The sequence below is a fragment of the Marmota flaviventris genome, chromosome 3 (genome assembly GCF_047511675.1).
Source record: "Marmota flaviventris isolate mMarFla1 chromosome 3, mMarFla1.hap1, whole genome shotgun sequence".
Taxonomy (NCBI): Eukaryota; Metazoa; Chordata; class Mammalia; order Rodentia; family Sciuridae; genus Marmota; species Marmota flaviventris.
In genome coordinates this window covers 120,033,575-120,060,911 of record NC_092500.1, presented here as the reverse complement: position 1 = coordinate 120,060,911, position 27,337 = coordinate 120,033,575, and the positions used below count along the sequence as shown (strand labels likewise).

General features: G+C 43.7%; 1 protein-coding gene across 19 annotated transcripts in view; it reads right to left on the bottom strand.

Moving 5' to 3' along the window:
* Positions 1 to 27,093, bottom strand: part of Cacna1c (calcium voltage-gated channel subunit alpha1 C) — a 617,874-nt gene extending 590,781 nt beyond the window's left edge. For all 19 annotated transcript variants that reach the window (XM_027951043.2, XM_027951042.2, XM_027951019.2 and 16 more), the window contains exon 1: positions 26,958 to 27,093. In XM_027951043.2, the coding sequence (XP_027806844.1) occupies positions 26,958 to 27,006 (49 nt within the window). In that variant the 5' untranslated portion in view covers positions 27,007 to 27,093. The remainder of the gene's footprint in view (positions 1 to 26,957) is intronic.
* Positions 27,094 to 27,337: the final 244 nt, after the last annotated feature.

Here is a 27,337-nt window from a genome sequence, read left to right as displayed (position 1 = left end):
TAAGAGTTTGACTACATTAGATACCTAATACAAGTGGAATCATAGTATATTTATCTTCTTGTCCTCACTTAGCATAATGTTATCAAGGTTCATTTTTCTTCTTTTTAAAGGCTGAATAATATGCCAGTGTATGTGTCTCTGTCATAACGAAACACCATAGTCTGGGTGGCTTAAGAAGCAGAAATGTATTTTCTCACAATTCTGGAGATGGAAGTCCAAGGTCAGGATACCTGCATGGTTGGTTTCTGGTAATAGCTCTCCTTCTGGCTTGTAGACAACCATCTTCTCACTACTTTGTCACATGGCAAGGAGAAAGAGTTAGAGCAATCTCTCTGGCATCTCTTCTTATAAGGGCACTAATCTCAGCCTCAGGGCTTCACCCTCATGACCCTTATGGAAACCTAATATTCCCAAAGGTCCCCATCTCAAAATACCATTGCATTGAGAATTAGGACTTTAATATATAAATTTGAGGGGACATAATTTAGCCTATAGAAGTATGTCTACACCAGATTTTCATTATTGATCCATCAATATCCTAGACTTATTTGTCATGTTAGCTTTTATCCTAAATTTCCTGTAATGTGTAAGTCCAGTCCTATTTCACTTGATGATGGGAATATGTTCTGAGAATGCTATCAGAAAGTGATTTCATCCTGTGCAAACATCATAGTGTACCTACACAGACTGAGGCTACAATATCATTAGGCAATATAATCTGGAGGGACCCCATTATATGTGGTTCACCCTTGACCAAATGCTATGCAGCACATGGCCATAAATTCACACTCCACGCCTGTGAGTGCTGGGGCCTAGTATTTCTTTCTTGTAAGTGATTCTGTAAGCCCAATTGAGACAGTAAGCTTCCTTGATGTTTACTCCAGAGGAATAAATGGTTTTCCCATCTCCCTTTCATAAACAGGAAACTCTTGAGGTTCTGGGCTTTGTGCAAGGGCTCCATTCCAGCTCCCCACATTCTCAGAGGCCTGAGGCTATTATAACCTTTCCCCATTCCCAAACCCCAAAACCTATACGATGATATCCAGATTCAAACTTCTAGGGGCCACCATGGTATTAGCTATTTTTCACATATTCTCTATTCACTTAAAACACTCACCTCTATACACAGCACTCTTACGAGAATTTCATAACACTCATATGAAATTCCTAATTTAAGGCCTGGCATACACCATATACAGTGAAGTGAGGCTATTTTTATTTCCAAATCCCAACTCAGCCCAGTCTAACCAAAACACTCCCTTTCCTCTTAAAAAGTTAATAAAAATTAAAAACTGCAGTATAAAATATTATGTTCCTTGGACTAACTATGCATACATTAAAGTCTCTCCTTTCCCTTAAAAAAGATAGGAGAGGAAAAAATTTTTTTAAAGTGCTACAAGGGACTGCAAAATCTGAATGCCCGTATCATTTTTATACATGAGGTTCTCCAATGTGAAACATCTGCCTAGAAGGTTAACTGATATTCAAATCTAAAGGCAATGCTTAAAATTCTCACCAACCCGACACACGCAAACTCACACAGCTATTCATTGCTCCTAAATTAAATTTCCCAACTGATCATAAAAGATGCACATCCTAAATCAAATGTCCATTCTTCCTTCAAGTGGGCAACATCTTGTACTGAATATTGGTCAACCTCACTGCTAAGCATTAAGTTACAGCCAGTTATTCATAACACATAAACCCAGCTGAGCATCTGTTTCAGATTATGACAGTTTGTCTTGTCCCAGCCAGTGATTCTGACCCTCTCCTAGATTCTATGGGTACTTGGCCCATGAGGCCCTTCTCAATTTCCCTTGCAGTGCAAAGTCCTGTGGAGCAGAACTCAAGGTCCTTCAAACACAGCTTTATGTATACAAAAAGCAGGAGGTATCCAAGGCCTTCCAAACAGGGTAAGCCACTTAAGAAGTCCCATTCCATCAAATAAGAGTCATTGGGTCATCCTGAAGAAAACAGCAATGGTCCCAGTTCAAGAGTCTAGGATACCTGAGAATCAACTTGGAAGAAAAGCCAGAGGCAAATAACTGTATGAGTGCAAAATACACGGTGTAGAGTGCCCTCTCCCATCCCTTGGAAAACTGGTTTGTCTAATGAATGAGAAATCTATTTAGTTTAACAAGAGAAGGAAGGAAGAAGGAGCGGATGGAAGTAAGGGAGGGAGGGGGAGAGAAGGTTGGGAGGGAGAAAGGGAGGCAAAAAGGAAGGAGAGACTGGAGAGGCTGGGAGGGGGAGAAGGGGAGCAAGAAGGAAATGGGAAGGGAGAAAAAGAAATGTGGTTTGTCCCCTGAGCAACAGAGTCCACACGAGCCATGCAGCCACAGCAATGGAAATGTGCATGCCCCTTTATTTATTGTATCCTCTTGGAATGCATTCAAAGCAAGAACATTAAGCATGTGTAACATCCAGAAGTGAAAACAGACCCTCTTGACATTGCTCTGCAAGTTTCTGCCCTAAATTAGACAGTGAATCAGAAGGTTACATCTGCGGGTGGGTTGGGGAAAGAAAATAAAGAGCCCTACAACATGTGAGCGTGTTGGGGAAAGACTGCGACTCCCAGGCGAGCCAGTGCGATGATCTTTTTTTTTTTTTTTTTCCAAGTCAGCAGAGGCAGATCCAGGCTAGTCTTTTACTGCAGTGCAGACAGTGACAATTCCAAACTGATAAAGAAAGACCCTAAAATAGACCCTGTGTATCAGGCTGCCCTGTGTCCCTGGGAAAGAGCCATGTGTCAACTGGATGTCAACGCAAGCATTTTCTTCCTGACCCACCTCCCTGACTTTTATCTCTGAGCGTACAGATAAACACATATGACAGTCTCTAGAGATTATTTCTAAATATACCTACCTCTGTTTATACCAAAATGGATTCCCTTGGCTGTTGGCGCTCCATGGTGCAAGCAGAAGCCCAAGCCCAAACCCTGGCACACTCACTCCCAGGCGGGACCTGGGGCCAAAGCAAGAACCAAGACTCGGGGACCCCAACTTTCACTGCTCTAAATCTGGGGTTCGGACAAGGACAAGTCCATCACAATGACACTAACTTCCATGACAACACACATTCCTAACCCTAAGTTTCCCGTGGCTGGGGGACAGTCTGCACAGTGTCCACAGGCTTGTTCTGCCAGTATACGGGCTGCTATTTAAGCAACCGAGGAGAATGTCAACAGCCCAGCAAGAAACTACCCACATTAGAAGAGAAACGACATAATTATGACAGGGCTTTTGGTGAGCAAGGGCTCAGAGAAGAGGGTGTCTTGGTTCAAATCCCAGCTCTGCTGTCTATTGGCTGAGTGACCTTAGGCAAATTACTTAAACTCTTGGGACCTTGATTTTTTTTTTTATGGAAAATGGGGATAATAGCATTATAATCTGTTACATAATCTATTACATCGTCTCCCCTTCATAAATGAGAAGTGAGGATTAGATGAGATAGTGATGTGATACTCTGGGCCAAACGCCCCCCAGGAGGAACAAGCAGGGCTCATGCTCTGACTGTACCTGTGGAGCAGGTCCTGCTCCAGGAGTAAGGGCTCCATAAACAAGATCTGATTCTTCATCCGATGGTCTCCTCACCATCCTTTCAATCATCAAAGTCCCTGATTATAGAAACAAATCCAAATGGAGGCCTGGGCTAGAGAGAGAGGGGGTGAGAAGATGCTGGCTGTCATAACTCTAAATTGTTTATAATTGAAGGAATGCATTAAGGCACTCGCATGCCGAGAGCTGATTTATGTTAAGTAAATGGCCCCACATCCCTTGGCCGTCTCCACTTGAGCTCTCTCCACAGCCTGGCCATTTAAATGCATGGCTTGCTCTGGGTCCCGGCTTGGGTGTTGGCAGGTTGAAAGGCACTTCCAAAGCAAACGCGCTCTAGAAAGCCAAATATGGCCAAGCTCGGACCACTCTAGGTGGACCACAGGGAGGCCCCCTACGGGTGCCAGAAGATGAGGAGGAGGTGACTCAGATGCCATTAGCTGACAACTTTAGGGTATGAATGGCTACGGGCTATTTTCATTCCCAACAAAATTTTCCATCCTATAAACTCCAAAGTATTTTATCGAAGCAGTGGGGTCTAATTCATTGGATTGCCACTGAAAGGACAAAGCCTTAAGCAGGGAATAGACAGCTATTTTGAGTCACTGCACCAACATACAGTCTCTTGCCCTGAGAGAGTACATCAACAATCACCAACTGCATGGAAATTTCTACTCCTTCAGGGAGACCCCAGAGGAGTCACAGAGAGTTCATGGTGCAAAGGACAGCAGCTGTGACTTGCTGTGCTACCTCTCGCGAGTCAGATCATCTCTGAGCATCAGTTTCCCCACCTACACTAGAAACAAATCTGTCACAGGGATCAAGTGAGAATAAAATGAGGCAATATGTGTGAGATGTTTTGAAAAATACTGAGAAAGAAAGTGCAATAAAATGATAAAATACTATCTAGTGACTCCTTCAGGAAAGTTAGACCAGAAATTAAAAGCTCTTAGATTTAATTCGCCTGTAAAAATACCTCTATGATTCACCCACCTAGTTGAATAAAAGATGAAATAGATAATTTTTTAAATGGATAGGTTTTTTACACCTTGTACCAAACATATTTCAACTGAATTTTACTTTTTCATTGACTTGCCTCTTTGTTTGAGAGACCTGATTGAACCAACCAGTTGTGTAAAATACAGCTTAAGAATCTCTCTAACTATGAGGAATGGCCAAAATAGTAGGTATGCCAATCGCCTTTCCTTACCTCCATCCTGTCTGTGGCAGACATCAGTAATCAATCACTGAACACTTTCCCCTGAACGTAAACAACAGTTCTGAACCCTGTTCCAGGCATCCACAACCAGTCTTGAATCCCCCCAGAATCTGAAATCTATTTGTCATATTAGATGGATCCTTAGCCTAATTTAATTTGGAACCACAGGCTCAGTAAAATCATCCATGGACTGATCACTTGTCTTTCTAATTCTTCCTGAACTTATTTGCTGATCCCTGAAATTCCTGGAGAAGATACAAAATCTTTCATTTCACTATTTGAGAAAAGGCTGAACGTGCAAATACCTCAGAAAGAAGGTAAAATGACTTAAATTTATACAAAAATGTAAATATGATTCCAGCCTCCCTTGGAAGGCTCCGCCCCTCCTGGAGAAGCTCTTAACTGCACCCTTTAAAGGACCCTTCTCCTCCCACCCTGCACTCTCCTTTGATCAAGTTGGCCTCCAGGGAGAGCAGTGCTCATCCAAGGCACGCCAAGGATTGTCAGGATGAGCAAGAACAGAATCACAGGGGACTTTTTTCTGTGGACATGTTTGACAGGGGAAAGGAGAGAGAAAAGGGAAGAGCCCTTTCCACAGAAATAGGAAAGGCACAGAATGGGAAAGTTACAAACAAAGGTGAACCACAATGGCACAGAGATTGCAACTCGACCTCATAAGAAATCATCTTTCATACAGTGTTTGACGGCTGCCCCCCATTCCCAAAGCTGTTGAACTGCTGGCCTAGGGAGATGTTTTACGTATATATATATTTGGTGCTTGGAGTGAACTCCAAATCCAGCAAGGTTTTGTGAATCTGGAGGACTTTCTCACTTCCCAAATAAGTATGGCAGTAATAATTGATACCACTGAGAAAGTCTAATGCAGTTTCAGCCAGGGGCTCCACTGTACACTTTAGGGTGGCAGATGCCCATCTGTTTAATTCATCACTGTGTCTGTCTGGTAACTGGTAGGCACTTAATACATGGCTGTCAAAACTAGTTATGCTTGTTTATGCCCTCTGCCAAGGGGCTATTACAGTGTCAGACTCACAGTAAGCACTCATTTAACATTGATTGATTGGATTGATTGACTGACTGATGACTGATAGTCTGTCTATCTGGGGTTCCCTAAGTGAATACAGCAGAATAAGTCAGCCTGACATACCTGGTATATGTCTGATATACTTAATTTACTTAATAAAGGCTTAAGTGTCCAGTTTGGATCTGGAACGTTCAGATGTGTTGAAGGCTTGGTTCCCAAAGTGGGAAAGAGGGTGGAAACTTTAAGAGGTGGGGCCCAGTGAGAGGTCTTAGGTCATTAGGGATATGCCCTGGAAGGGGACACTGTGACCCAAAATAGTTTTATTTTTTCTCTTTGTAAGTTGATTGTCTTAGGTATTTGTTACAGTAACAGAAAGTTAACACTCTGGATCTATCAAATGTATATTATAATGTAAACCTAATGTATGTCTTTTACACCAAATGATATTTTTTAAAATTAACAATGGATGAACACTCTGAAGATTTAAAATTTATGTAAATGAGTAAGTTCTATCAGACAGTCTAGAACTCACCTGGTGCCATGAAGGGAAGGCAGTAGTTAAGGAGGTAAGCTATAAAAGGTCCTCTTGGCCCATTGGTTTCTGAGAATTTCCTCCTATAAATATAGTTCTACCAAATGTCCAGTTCAAGTGAGAATAATTAACAAACCAAGTAGTGGTATATTCATCATACTCCCTTCCTTATAAATGTATCGATGCTTTCAAAGCATGTCCACATCCATTATCTCACTTGTCTTTGCAACCCTCTTGTGATGGAAGCAGAAGTGTTAATAGTGGTCTATAAAACAAAGAGGCAAATTTCCTGGTTCTGACAATATGGCAGGCCATACTTAGGAAAATTCATTCTTTTAATGAATAACAATGCTGCACTATATGAGCTAAATAAAAAGCAGAGGGAATTCTCAGTCCCAGAAAGGAAAAGAAAATATAAACTTTAAGCATCAGGTGATAAAGTTGGATGAGGAGCTAGCCATGGGCCCAAGGGCCAGGACTAGGCTGAAAGATGTACAAAGGGTCAGAGACATCATCATGAGACACCACAAAGCAGAAGCTAGACCTGAGACTCTGGCATAAAACCAAGAACCTAAAACAACTGCTAGGCCCCAGTAAAAAGGGTTTAAAACCTCTGCCCACCTACTAAGGAAGAGAGAAGGAAATTTAGGTTAAAAAAAATGTTAATTGAGAATGTTCCTGTTGTTCAGAATTCCAGGTGAGGCCCCAAACCCGAGAACAATCAACGGCATACCCCTCAGACAACAGAGGCACTGGATAGGTACTCTGCTGCAGGACTGGATGAGCCAAGATGGTCCTTGAACCTCCCTCAACCACCCCACCCACTAGAAACACAGGAATCCTGTGTGGGCTCAGGGAGACAGTGCTTCCCTCATTCTCCCAAGTCATGGAAGGTTGATCCCAAGAGGAGCATCTTTAGGGGGAGGGAGGAAGGCCTATAGTAAAAAAAGACCAGCCTCTCACCTCCTGTCTGATGCCTACTAAGTGGCACTGATGAACACACCCTCAATGTCCCAGAGAAGAACCATCTTCTTGGGAAAGTCCTGACCTGTCTGGCCAAGTCTAGAGGGTACAAACAAACCAAGCAATGGCACCTGCTTCCTGCCTGGGAAATTCTCCAGTCAGGGGGCTAATTGGAGCAGCTGTGTTGACCCGACAAGGAGAATGGGTGACAAGGGGTAACTTCTGTAACTGTAACTTCTAACTAAATATGGTCACCTCTATTAAGCTGAGTTGATGATCTGTAAGGTAAATGGATTCAAGTCACTATAAAAGTGCTCCACCCAAGAAGGCTGCTTTAGCAGAAAGAGGCTGTGAAGTTCACGAGGTCTGGCAGAGACTACATCACCCATGACAGGGTCTGAACAGTATGAAAGACCCAGAAACTCCATCAAAGAACCCATAAAGGTGCTCTAGGAAAGAACCAGTTATGGAATCCCTACCATCACAGATAGCATGGTGGCCAGCCATGTCAGGCAAAAGTAGCACCACGGAGAAAGACTTTAGCCCTGAAGTCTCTAGGTTCCTCTCCTCTTCCCTAATCCTGGAAAATTCAGAAGAAAGTAAAGCATTGTAGTCCAGGTACCCCCACAAAGCTCATGTTTTTAAAAATGCAAGAAAGTTTAGAGGTGAAATGATTGGGTTATGAGAGCTTTAACTTAATCAGTGCATTCATTAATCCACCAATATGGATTAACTGAATAGTAACTGTAGGCGGGTAGGATGTGGCTGGAGGAGAAGGGGTCACTAGGGACATGCCTTTGGGGTTTACATTTTGCTCCTGGTAAGTAGAGGTCTCTGCTTCCTGACTGCCATGTCCTGAGCTACTTTCCTCTGTCCTACCCTTCTGTCATCATGTCCTGCCTCACTTTGGGCCCAGAGCAATGGAGTCTGCAGCCTATGAGCTGAAACCTCTGAAACCATGAGCCAAAATAAACTTTTCCTCCTTTATATTGTTCTCATCAGGCATTTTGGTCAAAGTGACACAAAAGCTGATTAAAATGGAGGAGGGGAAAATATAGGAGAAGAAAGAAAATAGGCCCTGACCTTCTTCCCCTGTCCAAATCTGAAAGTCATGGGTAAGGCCTGAAGTAGTCTACTGAATATGAAATTAGAGCTTCTAGCAGACTAGACTGAACTTTTTTAATATCTGTAAAATGAGTCCTAATTATTGAAATGAGACTGTTCTAATAACTGGATGTGAGTGGAAAGCTAAGACAGGCCTGAGATCACAGCAGAGAATGGGGAAGGGAAGTCCATCAGAGTGGGTGTGAACACAACAGCGACAGACAATTGAAATGTTTTCTGATGTACAATGAATTCAGTGCATTCCATATACATGTTCCACTTGTCTCTGACTGAGATTCTGGATGTGAAAACATTTTCTCCCGATAAATTAAGGCATCAGTATGCTATAAGCACTCCAAGTCAAGAAGCAAACATTAAAAACTGCTTCCAGACCAGCGAAACCAGCAACATTGTCCACTGGAGGCCGATGCAAAACAGCAGTATAACAGTACCTCCACAAGGCAGGGTGCTGAGAACTTCACAGGGCAAAAAAGTCACAGGAAAGATGGGGTCACACTCAAAACTTACAAGCCACAGAAGGAAGTGGCCCACCATCAGTGACAGTCTGTGACCACAATCAACAGGATAATAATTCACCAAGAGACAGAATCGGGAATAAAACTGAAATACACCATAAATATATATGTTTTAAATAATTAACAATCTGAAATATGGAATAAAGATCATAAAGGGGAAAATACTACAAGAAAAACAAAATATCTGAAAAGGAACAAAATAGAACTTTTAAGACTAGAAAATCATTGAAAATAAAAATGTGTTTAAAGTTTAAATAGCAGATTCAATACAAACAAGAAGAAAAATAGTGAATTGGAAGATACAAGAATTACCTGAAGAGGAGGATAAAAAAGGCCATAAAGGTCAGAAATAAATGAACAGAAATTCTAAATCTAAGACCCTTAGAAACAAGTTTCTCTAATATTTGAGGGCCAAACATTCACAGGTTCTTGGATTTGCATGTGTGGTGTGTATGTGTGTGAGTGTGTTTTATTATCACCAAGAGCAATAATAAAATATATAACAGGAAAGATCATTTTAAAAGAAAGGGTAAAGTAAAGAAGATCAATATTTTTTTTTAATCATAGAGTTCCAGAAAAATAAAACAGAGACTGGAGGAGAGGTAGTATTTGAAAGGATATGACTGAATGTGATTTAAACACTGCACAGGGTATGTAGATATTGAAATGTCATGCTAATCCATTAAAATATACAATTTTATGTTTTTTATTTTTTTATAGTTGTAGATAAACAGCATGTCTTTATTTTATTTGTTTAGTTTTTTATGCAGTGCTAAAGATCAAACCCAGTGCATCATACATGCTAGGCAAGTGTTCTGCCACTGAGCTACAGCCTCAGCCCTAACTTTATATTTTTATGTAACAGTTAAAAATAAATGTAATTATAAAAAGAGATAATGACTGAAAATGTTCCAGAACTGATGAACAATATGAATTCTTAGACTAAAGTATCTCATCAAGTCCAAGCAAGACTTTTTTAAGAAAAAAAAAATCTACATTTAACACAGCATTAAAAAGCTGCATAACACTAAGAACACATAGAATATCTTTCAAAACATCAGAATAGTGATTATTCATTAGGACTGACAGTAGACTTCTCAAGAGCAACAATAGGGCCCAGGAGATAATAGAATATCTTTAAATTGCTGAAGAAAAATAATTGCTAACACAGAATTCTGTAGCCAACTAAACCATCACTCAAGAGTGAAGATGGGGGGGACAATTTCAGATAAAGACTGAGGAAGCTTACCATTCATGGATCATTGCTAAAAGAACTACAAAATATCAAAACATATATTTCGATATTATAGGAAGAAACCCAGAAGGAAGGAAAAACATGCAAAATGCAATAAAGCATCATCCCCGCCAAAGACTATCTTAGAAGTGAATGTGATTTCTTATTTACATGTACTGCATAAAGACAAAGTAACCCCAATCCAACACCCCCTCAGTAGTTTCATACACAAAGCCATAAAAGCATGAGACATCCCCACACCTTTAAAAACCTAAATTCTTTTCTCTAGTACTATTTTTCAGTCATGGAGAGGGTTGTTTTACAGTCTTCTTAATCCACCCCCAAGACATTCTTTCTCAATGTAAACTTAGCTCAGAACTACTCTTTCAGCATTTGAGCCATTGCTATAATTTCCCAATGTAGCTGACATAGCAAAAACATCCAAACACAAAGTTTTCTCTTGGTATATTTCAATCCATCCCTTTGCAATTCTCAAATAATAATCATTTATTAATAGAGTTAAAAGAATAAACAGATTTTTAATGGGGCATGTGTAAGGCAGATGCAGAACCCTAAAGTGAAATAATTCAACTAAAAAAAGCAAGAGGTAAAGACATCTAGACATAGATGTCCTTTTTCCCAGATGTCCTTGTTCCCAGATGTGACAACACAGTCTTCCTGGGGTTTAGAGCTAAGTCATGTTGCTCTCTCCTCTCTGCTTCTCTCTCACATACACTCTGCTAAACTCACACCCAGGACTGCACATGCCCACCCTCACACACATACACATCACACAGGCAAATCCAAGAACCTGTGGATTTTTGGCCCCCAAGTATTAGAGAAACCCGTCCCTAAGGGTCTTGGATTTAGAATTTCTGTTCATTTATCTCCGACCTTTAATGCCTTTGTATCCTCCTCTTCCTTCTAAACTGACCATCACCTAAGCATAATCACTTAGAAAGCACTGCACAGTGCCAGTGCACAGTTCAGAGACACCAGACCTTGAACATGGCCACAGCCTGTGACACCCACAGGTCTCTAGGAGAGCTGTGCCTACTCCCAGGGTTACCATCCCATCCCCCTCTGCTTCACCTAACCCAAGCACTTTTGCAAGGGTCATTTTCTTCTTCAGGATTTTTTTTCTTTGTTTTATGAAATCCAAGCCAAACTCTGAAGAAATACCAAGGACCCGTTTTCTGGAGGATAAAAGCAGCTGGAATGGAGGAAACCTGTCCTTCTGGACCCTGAGTTCATTCCACAATTGATACCCTCAGAGGAAAACATTTCATTCTGCCCGTTTCACTGGAGTGGAAAGAAAGGAAAAATCCCAACACTTTTTGTTGCCCAGGCCCAGCTAGGGATCGAGTTGGGGTCACTCCTGTCCATGAAGTTCATCAGAATAAGGCCAAATTCTGAAAGTAAAATTCCAGATGAGGCCAGATAGGGTGAAGCGATGGCCACTGGGTCGGCCATGCCAACTCCCACAAGGGCTGTCATAACACTCAGCTTCCGGGCAAGGCAGACAGATGACTGGGGCTACTTCCCTAGCCAAGAAGGCAGGAAAAAAAGCAAGGACCTGAGGCTACTGGGCTGTCTGAACATTTCACCATGATGGGCTAACACTCCACTCCAAACCACGTGCAAATTGGCTTCTGTGCTGAGAAATCAACAAATGGGCTTCTCTTTAGAACAATGCCAACATATAAGAATGGCACTGGCCTCTATTTGATCCAGAGGCCCTGGCCAATGCGGGGAACTTGATGCAAGTGCAGGAGCCAGCCTCCTCAGCTCAAAGACACCAGACCTTGGCAGCCATTGTCCCTCCCGCTGCCTCTGGGAAAGGCCTCCAGTTCACTAATACCACCGGCCAGACCCCTCAACCAGATCTCCTTGCACACGTGATAGGGACTAGGGTAGGGTCTGGGGGAGCTTCCTGGTTATTAACTCCTTCCTGCACCAAGAGTTAGCTTGGAGCCATCCAGCAGTGCATATTTCCATGACATTCAAACTGATGTTGTCCTTGGCACCCAAAACTCAAGTCTTTCACAAAACATCCAAGATACCATATTTTTCTTGATTACAGGGATCAAAATATCATATTTTTCTTGATTGAGCATTGCAAAGCTCAAAGGATATCTAACCTGAGATTTACCAGTGGTTTGTAACATTTTGGCTGTTGGGTTATAAGGGGATAGGGAATAAAGAAAAAATAAAATGTTTGGTTCTCAGGAATTTGATATTCTGATATAAGGACATAAAATGACTGGGCTCAACACTCCACAGGATAACCCATTCTCTGGGAAGCTTGGATGGTGTGGACAGAGGGTATGGAGAGAGTGGGGCAGGGATCATGGAGGCAGGGCCCAAAGGTTGGTACTTCCGCTCTGCATTGCTCAGTTCACTCCTCTCTGCTGTCCTGCCATGACTGAGGCTAGCAGTGCAAGTTGTCCATGATGCTCAAGGCAGTCTATGAAAAGCTTGATGTTAGGAATCTACTTCCACCCACTCCACCCCACCCACCCCAACCCTCCGCATGTCACCTGCTTCCTTCCATCCATGTCTTGAATATGACTTCAGGTCTCTGGGCCATGGGTTCTCTGCTTCAGCATCAGCACCCAAATGACTCTTAGGAGGCCAAATTGTGAAGCCAGCAGTTTGTCTTCAAGTGCCCACCCTTTCATACCTACACACACACCTCCTTCTCCACTACCAAAAGCCTACATGTGTCAGTCAGTTTTCCATCACCATAACAAACAGCTGAGAAAATCAACTTACAAAGAGAAAAGGTTTATTTTGTTTCACAGGTTTGAAAGTTTCAGTCCATGGTCAGTCAGTCCATTATTTGGGGTCTGAGGCAAAAGCATGTGGCAGAGTAAATCTGCCCAATTCATGACCAAGGAGTAAAAAAGAAGGAACCAGAGTCCAACTGTCCCCTTGGAGGACATACTCCCAGTGACCAAGGCCTCCTACTAGGCCCAACACTTCCCAAGAGCATCACCTGGGGGACAACCTGCAGCCCATGGACCACTGGAGGTCTGCAAGCTATATATAGTACTATCCTCCTTAAACTGCACCAGCCCACCAGCCTAGCTTGTTATCTTCTCTTCCCATGCTCTCTGCCCCTTTGCACAACCACTTAGAGCTCTAGAAGTCAACCAACTCTTCTAATGAATGAGGTGGAAACCTAAGTAGGCTGGAAGATTCAGATCCCCTGACTCTACCCAATCGATGTGTCCTGGGATCTCCGTAACTATCACTCACTCGTTTAGCTCAGGCAACTGTGACTGTCCCACACCAACCCTAGCTTTGTTGGTCTCCATACAGAGACAGAGTCCTTTACCCCCCTCCCCCTGACCTGGTTAGCCTGCACCACTTGCCCAAAGTCAGTTCCAGGAAGACTTCCTCGGGAAATACTGATCATTGCTGGCCCCTAACTCCTGCTTCCTGACTTCAGCTGGACTCACTCTAGAATGTCCCACAGAAGCCCCTGTGACAGTTACCTCACCTTGCCTCCTTGGACTTAGACTCCATTCAAGCTGCCCCTTCTCCCTCAGGACCAAGCACCCTCTCCTGAGACCCCTGACATCTCATCTCTCATCTCCCACCCATCATTCCATCATTTCCATGGTTTCAGATGTCACCTTCATGAGCAGAACTCTGCTCTGCATATACGCCAGGTATCTTTTATTTGTCCTCCAAATAGTCTCTCCACTCTCCCTAGCTAGAGAATATCAAGAGTCCCTTGCCTTCTGGCTTTGTATTAGAAAAACCACTCCTTCCCTCTCTTGCCTGGACAATCGCAAAAGCCTCAAAACTGTCCCCCTCTTGCAGTCTTAGCTCCCCTGCCTCCACCCTCTGATCACACCAATCTCTTGCTCAAATGTTTAAATGGCCCTCCGTCACCCCCACATGGGCGCAAACTCTTCGGCCCCATAGGAGGGCATTCTACATGTTATCCCCTTCCTGTCACCCCAACTTTCTCTCCTGCTTCTCCCACATACATAACCTATGCTCCAGCCAAACCAACTCACTGTTGCTCTAAAATCAAGGCTTGTGCCATCAACACATTATTGGTAACCCATTTTTTCTGCTGGAAATGTCTACCCCACCACTACCATTACATTTCTGTCCTCACTTCAAGGTTTACCCACCACCACCACCTTTGTATATGTTTTGTGCATTTTATTTATTCCATCTGACCACATCACCCTCCCGTCTAAATCTGGGAGGTATGTATTTATTTATTTATTTGTTTTTTTGTTTATTTATTTATTTATTTATTTGAGGGTTCCTAGGAATTGAATCCAGGGGCACTTTATTACTGAGTTACATCCCCAGCCCTTTTATTTATTTATTTTTATTTTGAGACAGGGTCTTGCTAAGTTGCTGAGGCTGGCCTTAAACTTGCAATCCTCCTGTCTTAGCCTCTCAGGTAGCTGGAATTACAGGCATGCACCACTATACCAGTCTGTGAATCCTTTATCTTTATAAAATCAAGGAGCTGAGCACGGTGGTGCACACCTGTAATCAAAGTGGCTCAGGAGGCTGAGAAAGGAGGATCAAAGCCAGCCTCAACAATTTAACAAGGCCCTGAGCAATTCAATGAGACCTTGTCTCTAAACAAAATACAAAAAAGGGCTGGGGATGTTGCTCAGTGGTTACAGCCATGAGTTCAATCCCCAGTATAAAAAAAAAAAAAAAAAATCAAGGATAATCTGCCATCTATGCTAGCTGTGAGTGTGTGTGGGTATATATCTTACCTCTGCTAGACTATACACTCTTAAAGGAAAGGATAATTAAAGGTCTGCAACCTTGAAGGTCCCCTTGAATCCAGAGATCCTCTGAACAAACTGCCTTACAGAAAGCAGATGCTCAATAACTTTTTGTAGTGACTAACCATTCTAACTTGGGGTGGGGGGCAGTGGAAGGAGGAGAGTTATTTAGGATTGCTGTCATCGCCATTGGCATGAGATACCTCATTTTCAGAAACATTTCACAGTCAATTTATCCTGAAAAGCCTTCTTATCTCTTAGTCTTTCAGACAGCTGGGCATAGGTCAAAATTTTTGCCTTTTAAATAACCGAAAAACAAAAGTACTAGATCCTATCCACTGCAGACCAAATATGAGATCTGAGTCACCATAATCCACTTGGATGTGGAGCTCAGATCCCCAGGATGTCTCCTGCAGCCAGAAATGGTGTCGGAAGCATCCACCTTGCAAATACCCCGAGCTACATTCTAGTTTTGGACGGTGGCCAAGAGGCACCTGCAAGCAGGATCAGGGAGCGGATGTGAAGGCAGAGCCCACATAAGAGGAATTTACTAGTAGCTGGATTAAATGAAGTACACTAGCCTTCAGGGTCTGAAGTCAGCTTCTCATCCATACCCAGGTCTCATCAGACACGTAGGTTCAGCTGAGGCAGCAATCTGTGTTTACTTCTTCCTCAGATTACAGAGTTCAGCATGCTTAGATAGACACAATAATTAATAATTTTAGGGAAAATGATTACTGAAAATAGCCATCTCAAGTTGGGAGATGGGTGTCCAGAGTCATTTCTCTGAGTCACCTATGGCAAAGGGCCTTACTTCTTCAGCCCTGCTCTCTTCTTTTTCTCCTCCCTTTTTTCTGATTTTCTTCACCTTCTGTTTACTTTCTTCCTCCCATTTTCTGCCTTCCTTATCTAGTCCTTCATCACATGAGGATCAGGCGGCCTCGGGTGCTGTTTTCCCCCAAAGGCTGCATTAAGCCTGAAGGCAGAGACCCCCTATGAATTTGGCCATGCTTTGCCTCTCAGCTGAGTGGACACACAGTCCACTGAGAACTCCCCCCAACCACGTATCAGGAAGCCATCCTCTCCCATAATCCAGGTGCTTGTCAGGCTGGATCTCTCTGTCCACAGGCCTGGGTGCTTCTGGACTAAACAGGCAGAGGGAGACAGAGACAGACTAAATAGCTGTGTCTTGCCAAACACCCATTTCCTGTCGAGTTACAAAACCCAGTCGGCATGGAGGTGAAAGCCGAACTGGATGTAGAGACTTTCATTATTTCTGGAACAGGGGCAGGATCAGTCACTCCTCATCAAAAGGCAGCTGCCAGGCTGTTAAACACCCAATTAAAGTCAAATCTCTGACAGAGGAACTAGGAGCTCAGAGAAAAATCTGAGACCCTCACTACTGACACAACAGGATTTCCAAAGGCTGTATTCTCATCTGCATGAGATTCTAACTTGGGGAGCCACCATAGGAAGTGGACTCTTAGAACAAAAAGTCATATTTCAGACCCAGCAATTCCACTTCTAGGTAGATACCTAAAAGAACTGAGAACAGAGACTCAAACATATCCCTGTATTCCAATATTCATTGAAGCATTATCACAAGAGTCAAAGGTGGGAACAACCCAATGTCCACCAACAGATGAATGGATGAAATGTAATATGTACTTACGAAGGAATATTATTCAGATGTAAAAAGGAACAAAGTTCTGACACATGCTGTAATATGAAAGAACCTAGAAAACATGCTAAGTGAGTTGGACATTCAATCATTTACATGAAGTATCTAGAATAGGCAAATTCATACAGACAGAAAGTAGGTTGGATGTTACTGGAGGAAGGAGTTGAGGAGTTATTGTTTAATGGTTACAGAGTTTTTGTTTAGGAAGTTTTAGAAATAGTACTAATGGTTGTATAACATTGTGAATATAGTTAATGCCACTGAATTATACATTTAAAATAGAATACACATTTTATGTTATATAATTTTGCCACAATGAAAAAAAAAGTTTAAAAGATCACAATTCATGTCTTCTTCAACAATCATAGGAGATCTGACTTTCAGACCAAGCTTTACTGAGATACTTAGAAAATAAATCTTTAAACCATTTTTTGTGTAATTCAAAGTTCTTAATCCCACCTCTAAATGACACCCAGGTCCTTAACTAATTTCACATGCTTCCTTTTAACTCTATGTAGACTGTCACGACATACCTGGGTCTAAAATTCATGAGATGTGTTGCAAACAGACTACAAGGCAAACTCCAATTGTAGAATTATTGTTGCTGTCAATTATGCATGAAAATCCATAGAGACAAAAGTAAATTCTTGGCTGCCAAGGACTGGAGAGAGGAGGGAACAAAACTTGACTGCCACTGGGTACAGGGTTTCTTTTGGGGGTGATAAGGATGTTTGGGAACAAGATAGTGTTGATTATTTTACAATACTGAAAACCACTGAATCGTACACTTTAAAATGGTGGATGTTATGGCATTTGAATTATATCTCATCAAAGCTGCTATTTAAAAATAAATCAATCAATAAATAATGCATGAAGTCTGGGGAGCTCAGCTGGCCAAGAATGCTCCCCTGAACTCATCAGAACCTTGCTGGAGTATGGAAAGTGCCTATATTCCAGGAGGGAGTTACTCAGAAGACTTTCCAGGAATGGGTCGTAGAGCAAGGTGACACCATGACCAGGCTTAATGATCTGAGGAACCAGAGAGCCCTGTCGACACCATGGGAATACATTAAGAACTAGAATTTGGACTAGGTATGGAGGCTGAGTAGAATGACGGCACAGCAGCCGTCAAGTAAGAAAATCATTCCACTCTTTATCCACAACACCTTCCCAGCAGCAGCAGAAGTTGCCACAAAACAAATTAAGCAAGGTTCCATGAGGCTAAGATTAGCTAGTTTTCCAAGATAGAAGGGTAGTGGGATCCTCTTTCTATTCTTTCTCAAATGGAGAGCTATGGTTTGATTCTGCAATGTCCCCCAAAGGCCCACGTGCTTACGGGCTTGGTGTCCAGCCTGTGGTGCTACTGAGAGGTGGTGGAACGTTTAGGAGGTGTGGCCTGATAGAAGAGATTAGGTAATTGGGGTTGTGCCCTTGAAGGGGATATTGGAACCCCAGTCTCTTCCTCTCTTTGCTTCCCCACCACTATCAAGTGACAGCTTTGCCCCTCCACACACTCCCCATGATGTTCTGCCTTGCTACAGGCTCAAAAGGAATGGAGCCAACAGACCATGGACTGAAATCTCTGAAACCATAAGTCAAAATAAATCTTTCCTCCTTATAAGCTGATTATCTTGGGTTTTCTGTTACAGCAACAGAAAGCTGACTAACATATGGAGAAATAATAGAGCAAATATTTTTTAAAAATTCAACAGACCTGAATTGAATTCCTAGCCCTCCACTATTATCGGAAGATGTTTGACACATTTCTTAATATCTTTAGTCTTCAGTTTCCTCATCTGAAAAATATTGTTAACACTCAACTTATAGGATTAGTGTAAAGATGAAATTATATCATGCACATGAAGCACCAAGAACATTGACTGAGAAATGTTAGACATTAACACATGGTAGATATTACTCCTGGCCCATTCTAAAAATATAAAAACATAGATGTTATAATTCAGAATAGGGGTTTTCCTCCCTTAAATAAAAATTCAAATATGGATGGCTCTACAGATTATAGGAACTAGCAGCTGGGAGGAGGGCAAGATGCTAAGTGAAATGCACAAGTGTCCCAGGGTACTTTTTAATGATTGAGATCATTTTTGCTTGGAGAAATCAAAGACTAATCCCACAACTTACAATGGGATATCAAAGTCCTTTCCTCTTTTGATAAGTGTCTCAAGAAGCCCTACGGAGCTATTCCTTTTCTTTATCTACAAACTTCCATCACGTTTGCTATTAAAAAAAAAAATTAGTTTATTTTCCAAAGCCAAGGTTTATTTTTGAAGACAAGTTGTCTTTTCCAGGCAGTCTGTCCTCTCATACTGGGAAGCTGTGTCAAGGTTTGGAAAATTCACATTGAAAAGAAAGACGGTGTTCATTTGCCCAGGTGGTGTCTTTTTTGTTCTCGATGGCCCAAATATCAAATTCGCAGATATTCTGTCCATCAAAGGGCTGCTGGCCAGTTTGGCCCTGGATCTGAAGGAGCCTTGGGCCATGGCAGAGATGATGCAACACTGCAGGAGGCATACGGAAACCTGCATCCCAGGTCCTGCCCCCCAGGATGGAATCAACAGTCCTGGGCTCCTACTGGCCACAGGGTGGTTAACAGCTGTCAAGAAAACCACTAGACATTCTATACGCCAAAACCCCAGGCTCAGCTGGATTCTCAAGAGAGCTTGACTGATTTTTCACTTCTCCCTTAATTATTCTGATTTCAGACAGCTCATCTCAGACTCTCCTGTTTGTTTTTACATTTTCATCTTTAGATTTTGAATAACATCGTCCCTCCCACGACACCTACAAAGTTGTCTGAAATGCTGTGAAAGTTGTCCCATGGTGTCATCTTTTCAAACTCTGATGCTTGGCTCCCTGGGTGGGGGATAACAATTGCTGTTCCTTGCAAAGTGACCTCCACTCATCCTCTCATGTGAAGTGCCATGGTTACCCCTGAAGTCGATTGGCTAAGAATTATCATCTCCATTTTATGGATGAAAAAAAAAAATGAGACCTGATTCTTTCAAAACAGAGAAAAAGATCAAGTCAAAGAATATGCCCCAAGTTGTCTCTCCAGCTATGGCCTTATTTATTTCTATTTAGTTATTTATTTTGTTACTTTAGCTAACTAATGTCTTTGAAAGGTTTCAGCCCAACACGGATTATTTTGGAAGGGGGGGAAAAACAATATAAATGACTGAACATGACACAATGGTTATAAAGTAAATAGAGCTTAATTGAGTAATCAAGTCAACATTTCTGCCCACAGGCAATACGGGGAAGAACATTCATTTACTGTCTGGATTTTGGCTTGGTTCTCCAAAGGACAGGAGACAAGATTATTTTATTTTCCTTTTAGATAGGTTCAAGCGGGTAGCACCAAGTGTAGCCAAGTGTATTAAAAGAAACCCCTGTTGGCAAATTGGCAGCTTGAATATTTCATGAAATTATCGCAACGCTATGTTCTGAAATGGTGGCTTCCTCCAGGGATCTCAAAGGCCACATCTCCAAGCATGAGTTTGGCTCATGCTTCTGTCTTAAAGTTAAACCAAATCAGCCTCAAAACCTTCCAGTTTCTCGGAGATGCCAATGAACACTTCAAGGATGATGGGAACGTCAGAGACACGTCTTAGGTAAATCTCTTGTATGCACTGGATCTAAACCCCCTCTGCAAGGAATGTCTCATGGGAATAGTTAGGGGATTCTAGGAGACCAACCCTGACAAGGAAGCAGAAGGAAGCCTTTGAAGTAGAATCCATGGCAGCCTGAGCTCTGGCCAGCTGCCACTTAAACGTCCCCATGGTTTCTACCCTGGAGCTAATCTTGTATCCATGCCTGGCCAATATCTAAGCTAGCCAATCCACAAAGAACCCCTAACAGTTCACCAGGGGGAGTCCTACATCCCAGCCTGGCTTCTCATCTCCACCCTACTCCCCTGAAGGGGCTGAAAAGAACTGAGATTGGGACCAGAAGAAAGTAGGCAAATAAAAAAGGCCTAGAGGTAGATCTGTTTGCAGACAAAATAGTGAGGTGAATTTGGTAGGAATTTCTTGCAGACATTTATGAACTTTCATTCTGTAGTTTAAGCAATTATTTTTAAACCTTTCCAATGACAGATTCCCCTAGCCCTCACCCATTAACTCTGTTCCTAAATCTAACATCTCAGAAATTAGTTTAAGGCAGTACAAAGGTAGGGGCAGGAGGAAGGAAAATAGAGAGTTGTATATAAGTTTATTAAGCAAAATTTAACCAGAAATATTAAGTGATGCTCTCTCAGGGGGCCTAACCTACATGGAGGGTGGTCAAGAAAAAGTGGGAGGATAAAGAGACCAAAGACAGTATTTCTAGTCACTTCCATGCTTGAAAGACACTTTCAGAGCTTCCATTTTCTCATCTAGAAATGGAATGTGTCCCTAAGGTTCCTTTACCCATAAAATGTTCTGATCCTGGAAAGTAAATTCACAAAGAGACATTACATTTATTCTGTTTGATAAGCCTTTCAAGAACACGAGTGTAGAACCCCTACCCAACACACATACACCTCAGTACAGAGTCTAGAACTCCCCCACCCAAATACAACATCAGAAGCCCATCTCCAAGTGAACACATCATGGAGAGTGCTATTTTGTGGGACTTTCAGAAGTGGAGATAAGTGTTTGGGTCTCAGGCCAGTTAACATCCCTTTCTTTTGTCCTCTATTCAAAACTAAGCAAACTATTCCCTCCGTCTCTGGGAAAGCAAGAGCCTATTTTCAACTTTCTTTGACTGAGCTGCAAGCCCGAACTTCCCTCCTCAAATCCCTACTTAAATTGAGTTCGAGTCCATAAGAAGTGAGTACCCCTGTGACCTTGTTCCCCAAGCTGCCTCCACCAGACAGCCCAATTGGCTGGGCCTCTTACGACCTTCCCTCACTTTCTGAGACACCAGCTCTCTGAAGCCCCAGCCATTTCACAACTGCACCTCTCTGTGAAGTCAACCTGGGCTCCAGGTCTCCCAGTGGGGCTCCCACACCCCACAGAACATGTGGCTACAACTGAAACAAAGATCTTGAGGGTCCCAGGGCTCCAGCCTGAATTCAGCAGAAACAGGGGACAACACGAGAACTGCTCCACTCCTCTTGCTGTTAGAAGCACTTGTCTCCAAGAGCTTCCAAACTGCAGAAGCAACTAGGGTCTGCTGAAGCACTCCTGGCCTGTGTCCACACTGAGTCAGAAAAGTCCAGTACCACATCTAGATATTAAAACACACAGGAGACTTCTTCTGTAGTACCCAGGACTTGCGTTCCAATCACATCATTAATCATTTGACCCCTCCGGGATGCTTTGTCCATAATGGATTCAGTTGAAGTCCAAGTATCTGGATTTGAAATCGCAATGAAAAATATTCCATTTTCCCCGAAAGAGCCTGTCACTGTTACTTGTTTTATACAGTATCTAACCCTGAGGTACATGTAAACAGGTGTTTACTAAATTAGTTTAATACTGACAGCCATGACTCGGAGTGCTGTTTCATTATCAGAACATTTAGCACTTATGTCGCTAAATATTTAGCACCTGATATTTTTGCAAAACAATTCCCCATGCCTTTTTTTTTTTAATTTTTAATCACTCTTCCACTCTTCTCCGCAGTGCCCAACATTAATCTAGGCGACAATGAGGACAAAATCTAGAAATAGATTAAATCAGTATGATTATTTTGCTAATCAGTCTTGGTAAGTCCCCAGGTGTTTCCCAAATCACCTATGGGCTTTCTTTAGTCCACACTGGAAAACAAAATTGTCTCCTGAATTTGGACACTGACCACTGTTCTCAGAAACCGGGCAGGAGGAGCTGGCATGAGGCAGGCTGACCTGGAACTCCTGCATCACTGACAGCTGCAACATCAGGCAGGAAGGATTACTGTAAAAGGAAGAAAGTGCAGCCAGCCACTCGCCCTTTCTGAACACAGTGGCAGGACTTCCAGACCTCATAGAACTCACCACAACAACTCAGAAAACCAAGGAAAACAGGGATAGGAAAGGAAAGGACAGGAGTTGGAAAACATCGCTAAAAATTAGAACAAATCTCAGTGGCTCCCTAACCTAGGTCTCCGGAGTTTTTGTGCTATTACCCAGCAGGAGACCCAGGCAGACTTAAAAACAGAAATCAGCTGAAATATATGCCACTGTTTTTGTGGAGTTTTTCTCCCTAATAAAATTAGGGAAATGTCTCATCTTTGAGCTGATGAGCTTTGTAACCCCACAGGTTAACATTTCCAGATCCCAAACTTCAGTTCCGCTTAGGCTAGACCAGGCTTGGGAACCACTGGACCCTCAGGTTTCTAAACCATCCATGGTAAATCAGGGAGAAAATCAATATGTGGCCATGACAAATTCAGCTAAAACTTGGCTCAAAGGCATCCTTGATGCCCTTCAGGATGCTGTCCGTGCTAAAGGTAAACACAAGTCTGAGATACAACAGGAGAAATCCAAAGTGGGTTATCATGACCAAGAGGTGAAAAGATCACTGAGGGACTGGGGTGCCTCCCTCATGCTGGTGTGTGGGATGCCATGGAAATAAACTCTGGTCAGGCAGGTGTGGGCCTCGTGAAACTGATAATATCACCAACAGGAAATTGCCTCCAAGCTCCCCTCCACATCTTTCCTCACCTGACTGGCCCTGGAGACCCTCAACTGACTCCTAAGCCCTGTAGCGCCACCTACTGGAAGAGGCAGAAGCCACATCCACTGTTGGTCTTACAGGGTCTGCATTCATTCATTTGTTCATTGCAGGCATTCAATCATGTGTCCAGCCCCTAGCATGAGGCAAGAACTGTACTAAGGTGTTCCTTGAAATCCTTTGGTAGGTCTTATTCAAAGAATAAAAAAGTAAAATACCTTAAGCAGTTTTAAGTGGAAAAGAAAATTGAAGGTGTCTAACTAAAGTCATCACCAAGACTAAGAAACAGCTCCAGGGGAATAATGGCTCACTACTGCATTTATAAGTACTATCTATACCAGTAGCCTCTACCTGCCAAAACAAGCCTCTACTTATCACGAAATGTCCAAAACTGTAGAAATGTCCAAACCATCTTAAGTGACTGCATTGTCAATATTCCTCTGCAAAACACCAGGTCGGTGAGATGCATGAGGTCCTGTGTAATCCTCTTAAAATAGCTATTTCTTAGTTTGTGTGTGCACACTCATGTGCGTGTGTGTACAGGCATGCATTTAAATGCATGTATTCTATGGAAATATTTAATAATTCCTTTAAATATATTCTATTATATCATATTCTGATATACTGAAAAGTACCTGGGCAATACTAGAAACAACATTTTAAACCTCAGTACCCTTATTCTCCATTCTCTCCATGCAGCATCCAGAGAAAGGGAAGCTAGTGTTAAGCCTTCTTTAACCTGCACAAGCTGAGGCGCAAGGAACATTGTTCTGACCATTTATAAAGAGAGTTAACTGTGATCATTACTTTATTATGATGATTACTAGTCTGCTGCATGGCTAAGTAGTTAAAAGAAAAGCACAGTGTGTCTTCCACTCCCAGAACACATGTTTCTCCCCTCTTCCTTGTCTCCAGAAAATAAAGGACATTCTGATGTTTTATTTGTTAAATGGTTGACTATTAAGAAACTCATTTGCTAGCTGGAACCTGCAATGGAAAATCATCCCAGAAAAGTGGGAGGCTGGCATGGTACCAGAGCAGACAGGTTTTGCATGTGCCACCCCCCAGCCGGAAACCCAGGGTCAGAAGCCAGTCTTTCTGTGAACTTCCAGGCTGTTCCAAGTTACTGGCCTCTGGCCTCCATGGCCTAACCCTCAAAACATATCCCACAGAAAAGCTGGGTGTGGGGGATCTGGTGCATGCAGTGTTTTCAAGTGTTGGGAAGAGAAGAAATCACAGCCCCAGTCACCTGGCAACTTTTTTGAACCTCCTCTCTAGTTCATCACCACCATTACTGATCTGAGGTAGTCACTTGGCTCCCCTTCTCTGTCTCCTGAAACTCTAAACATCCAATTATGTTTCATCACCCCATGGGTTATTAAGCAAGCCACCTCTTTCTTATAAATATGTATGCTCTTCCAAGTCTGTCCTCCTCACCTCTGCCACTTTCCCCCAACCGCCCCTCAAAAAAAAAGAAACCTAAGTGATACCAACCAATCAAGGAAGAGGGGATGGAAAGCAGAGGGGGGACAAGGATCCTGGTGCTCTTTCACCTGAGAACTGCATCTAGGAATGGAGGCAAATTTGCTCCTATGAATTATATAACCACTGCAGCTTCAAGGGAGAGAACTGGATTTCAGGTTGCTATAGTGTTTGCTGGCATGTTGCTGGAAAGGTAGAGCTCTGTGCCACCCGCTCACTTGCTCCCTTCCTCTCCATCCTTCCTGGGAAGCTCAGAGGTTGGTGCTCCTACTTTTAATGCCTGCCTCTTGCACAGCGGGTAGGGGGTATTGAGGAGCAGAGGGGCAAAAGAAAAGAATCAGAGTAAGGAAATGGCTAAGAAGGGGTTTATCCTACACTAGAACAGAGACCTTGTAAACTATTTAAGATGATCGTTATGTGAATAATAACTATTATTACCGCAGTATACTGCCATTGGTAGTAATAGTTGGGACAATACTACTGAGCTTTCCTCTGCAAGGTTGCTTAGATTGAGGATGTGGGTATAATCTGGGGGGGGGGGGGAGTAATCCATCCCCACTCTTCAAAAATATCACTCTTTCTTTTTTGTCTTATTCCCTCCCTCCTAATCTACCTATGACTCCATTGGCTAGGAAAGGGATAGGGGGACAGATGAGGGGTTGGAGCACTGGGTAGGGAGATAGAAGCTGTCCTTGTGACCCCAAAGCCCTGTCTCATCCTGTAACTCATGATCTTTGACTTTCTTCCCAAAAGGAGGCCAAAATCCCCACCCTGAAACCCAAGCTGGAAAGCAGAGAGACAGCAGGATCCAACGTCAGCCTCAGGATGGAGGAAGACCAGTTAGGTAGGCTGGAGGGCAGCTCCAGCCTGGAAAGGGCAATGGCCCTGTCCCCAGATGGTGGAGATGGGGGCAAAAGGAGAGAAGAGGACGGACCTAAAAGACATGGAGACTACTCCTTTCCCCAGGTCTATCTTTGGAGGGTAACTTGAAGAACCCTGGAAGGAACAGAGACCAACAGCGTCAGGCATTCAGAGGAAGGAGCAGAGAGGAAAAAGAGATAGATGGAGGCTGGGTAGCAGGAGAAAAAAGGGAGACTACACCCAAGAGACAGCTAAAGAGAGGTACCTGGAGGATGCTGGACACTCCAGCAGGACCCCTCCATCTACACCCCATCATAGCCTTAATTGTTGAGGAATGCCAAAAATAATAACTTGTTAATATGGGGGGTTAGGGAGAAAGTTTCCAGGAAGTGGGGAGTTACCTGAATGCCTTTCACCATCACAAGGAGAGCTGGTAACACTTGATGCCCAGGATGGAGATGCTCAGAAAACACTGGGCAATAGTATGGAGCCGCGTGAGCTAGTCACACCCTTTCATTATTTCCTTAAAACAAGAAAAAGCAAAGCCCACACAACGCCTGGATTCTAACCGCTTGCATCCTCAGGTGCTAGCCCACACCGGGGTGAGAATCTGAACACAGGAGGCGTGGGCGCGCTCGGGGTCAATGGCAGTGGAGAGGTGGGTGGGTGTAGGTGAGCCGAGGAGGAGGGAAGGAGAGGGAAGAGATGGAGGGAGGGAGGCGCGCTGAGATTCACATCTGCATCCCCCGCTCCCACCCGCCACCTGGAGCGCGCTGCCCAGGGAAGGGGCGCCAGGAAGAGAGTGGACACCCGGCAGCCCGAGGGCGCGGGGCCGGCCTGGTGTGGGGTGCGCGCACGCGCTCCCCGCCGCGCGGTGGCAGGGCGAGGGACCCCAGGCCGCGGAGCTCTTGGGCCGCGGGGCTCGGCGGCGCCGGCGCCCCCTCCCCCAGGCGCGGCCGGCCAGGCAGTTGGGCTTTCAAGGCAAACGCGAGAAAGCGAGGCAGCAGCAGACACTTGGGGAACTTTTCCCCCCTCGCCTGGAATTTCATAGGAAACACATGCTCTGGAGAAGCCGGGGCCGGGGAGGGGAGGGGAGGGGGAGGGGCGGGAATTTTCCGCTCCGTCTCGCTCGGCGGTTCGGGCCCCAGGTCCCGCCGGGCTCTCGCGCGCTCCGACGCGGTAGAGGCGCCCCTCGCGGACGCAGCCCCGGGCCACTCCGCAGGGACCAGCCCCGGAGCCGCGGGGAGCGCGCGGGGAGAGCAGGAACGGGGTGGAGAAGGCGGGGAGCCTGGGCTGGAGCCCAGGCGGAGTCCAGCCTTACCTTGGTGGTTTTCCTCTGGAATGTACATCCTCGTATTTTCATTGACCATTGACCAAAAATTGTTTGAAAAAGGAGAAGAAGCCACAAAGAGGAAGAAATGTGAAAACACCCCAAGCGGGTCTGGATTAATCCCTCCTCCGAGGTCGGCGGCTTTCGTGCACAATTCAAGGAAGCCGTGGATCCGCAGTATTTCTTCTTCCCTTCTGATGATTACCTGATTCCCATTATTGCATCGAACACCAAAAACTGCTCCTTTCCACTACTGCCTCCTTTAGTGAGATTGTAATGCATCCTCAGTACATCCGGGCCCCTTCCAAGAATTTAGCACCGCACCTCTGGCGGCTACACCATTTGAAAAAATAAATCGAGAGAGGCAGAGC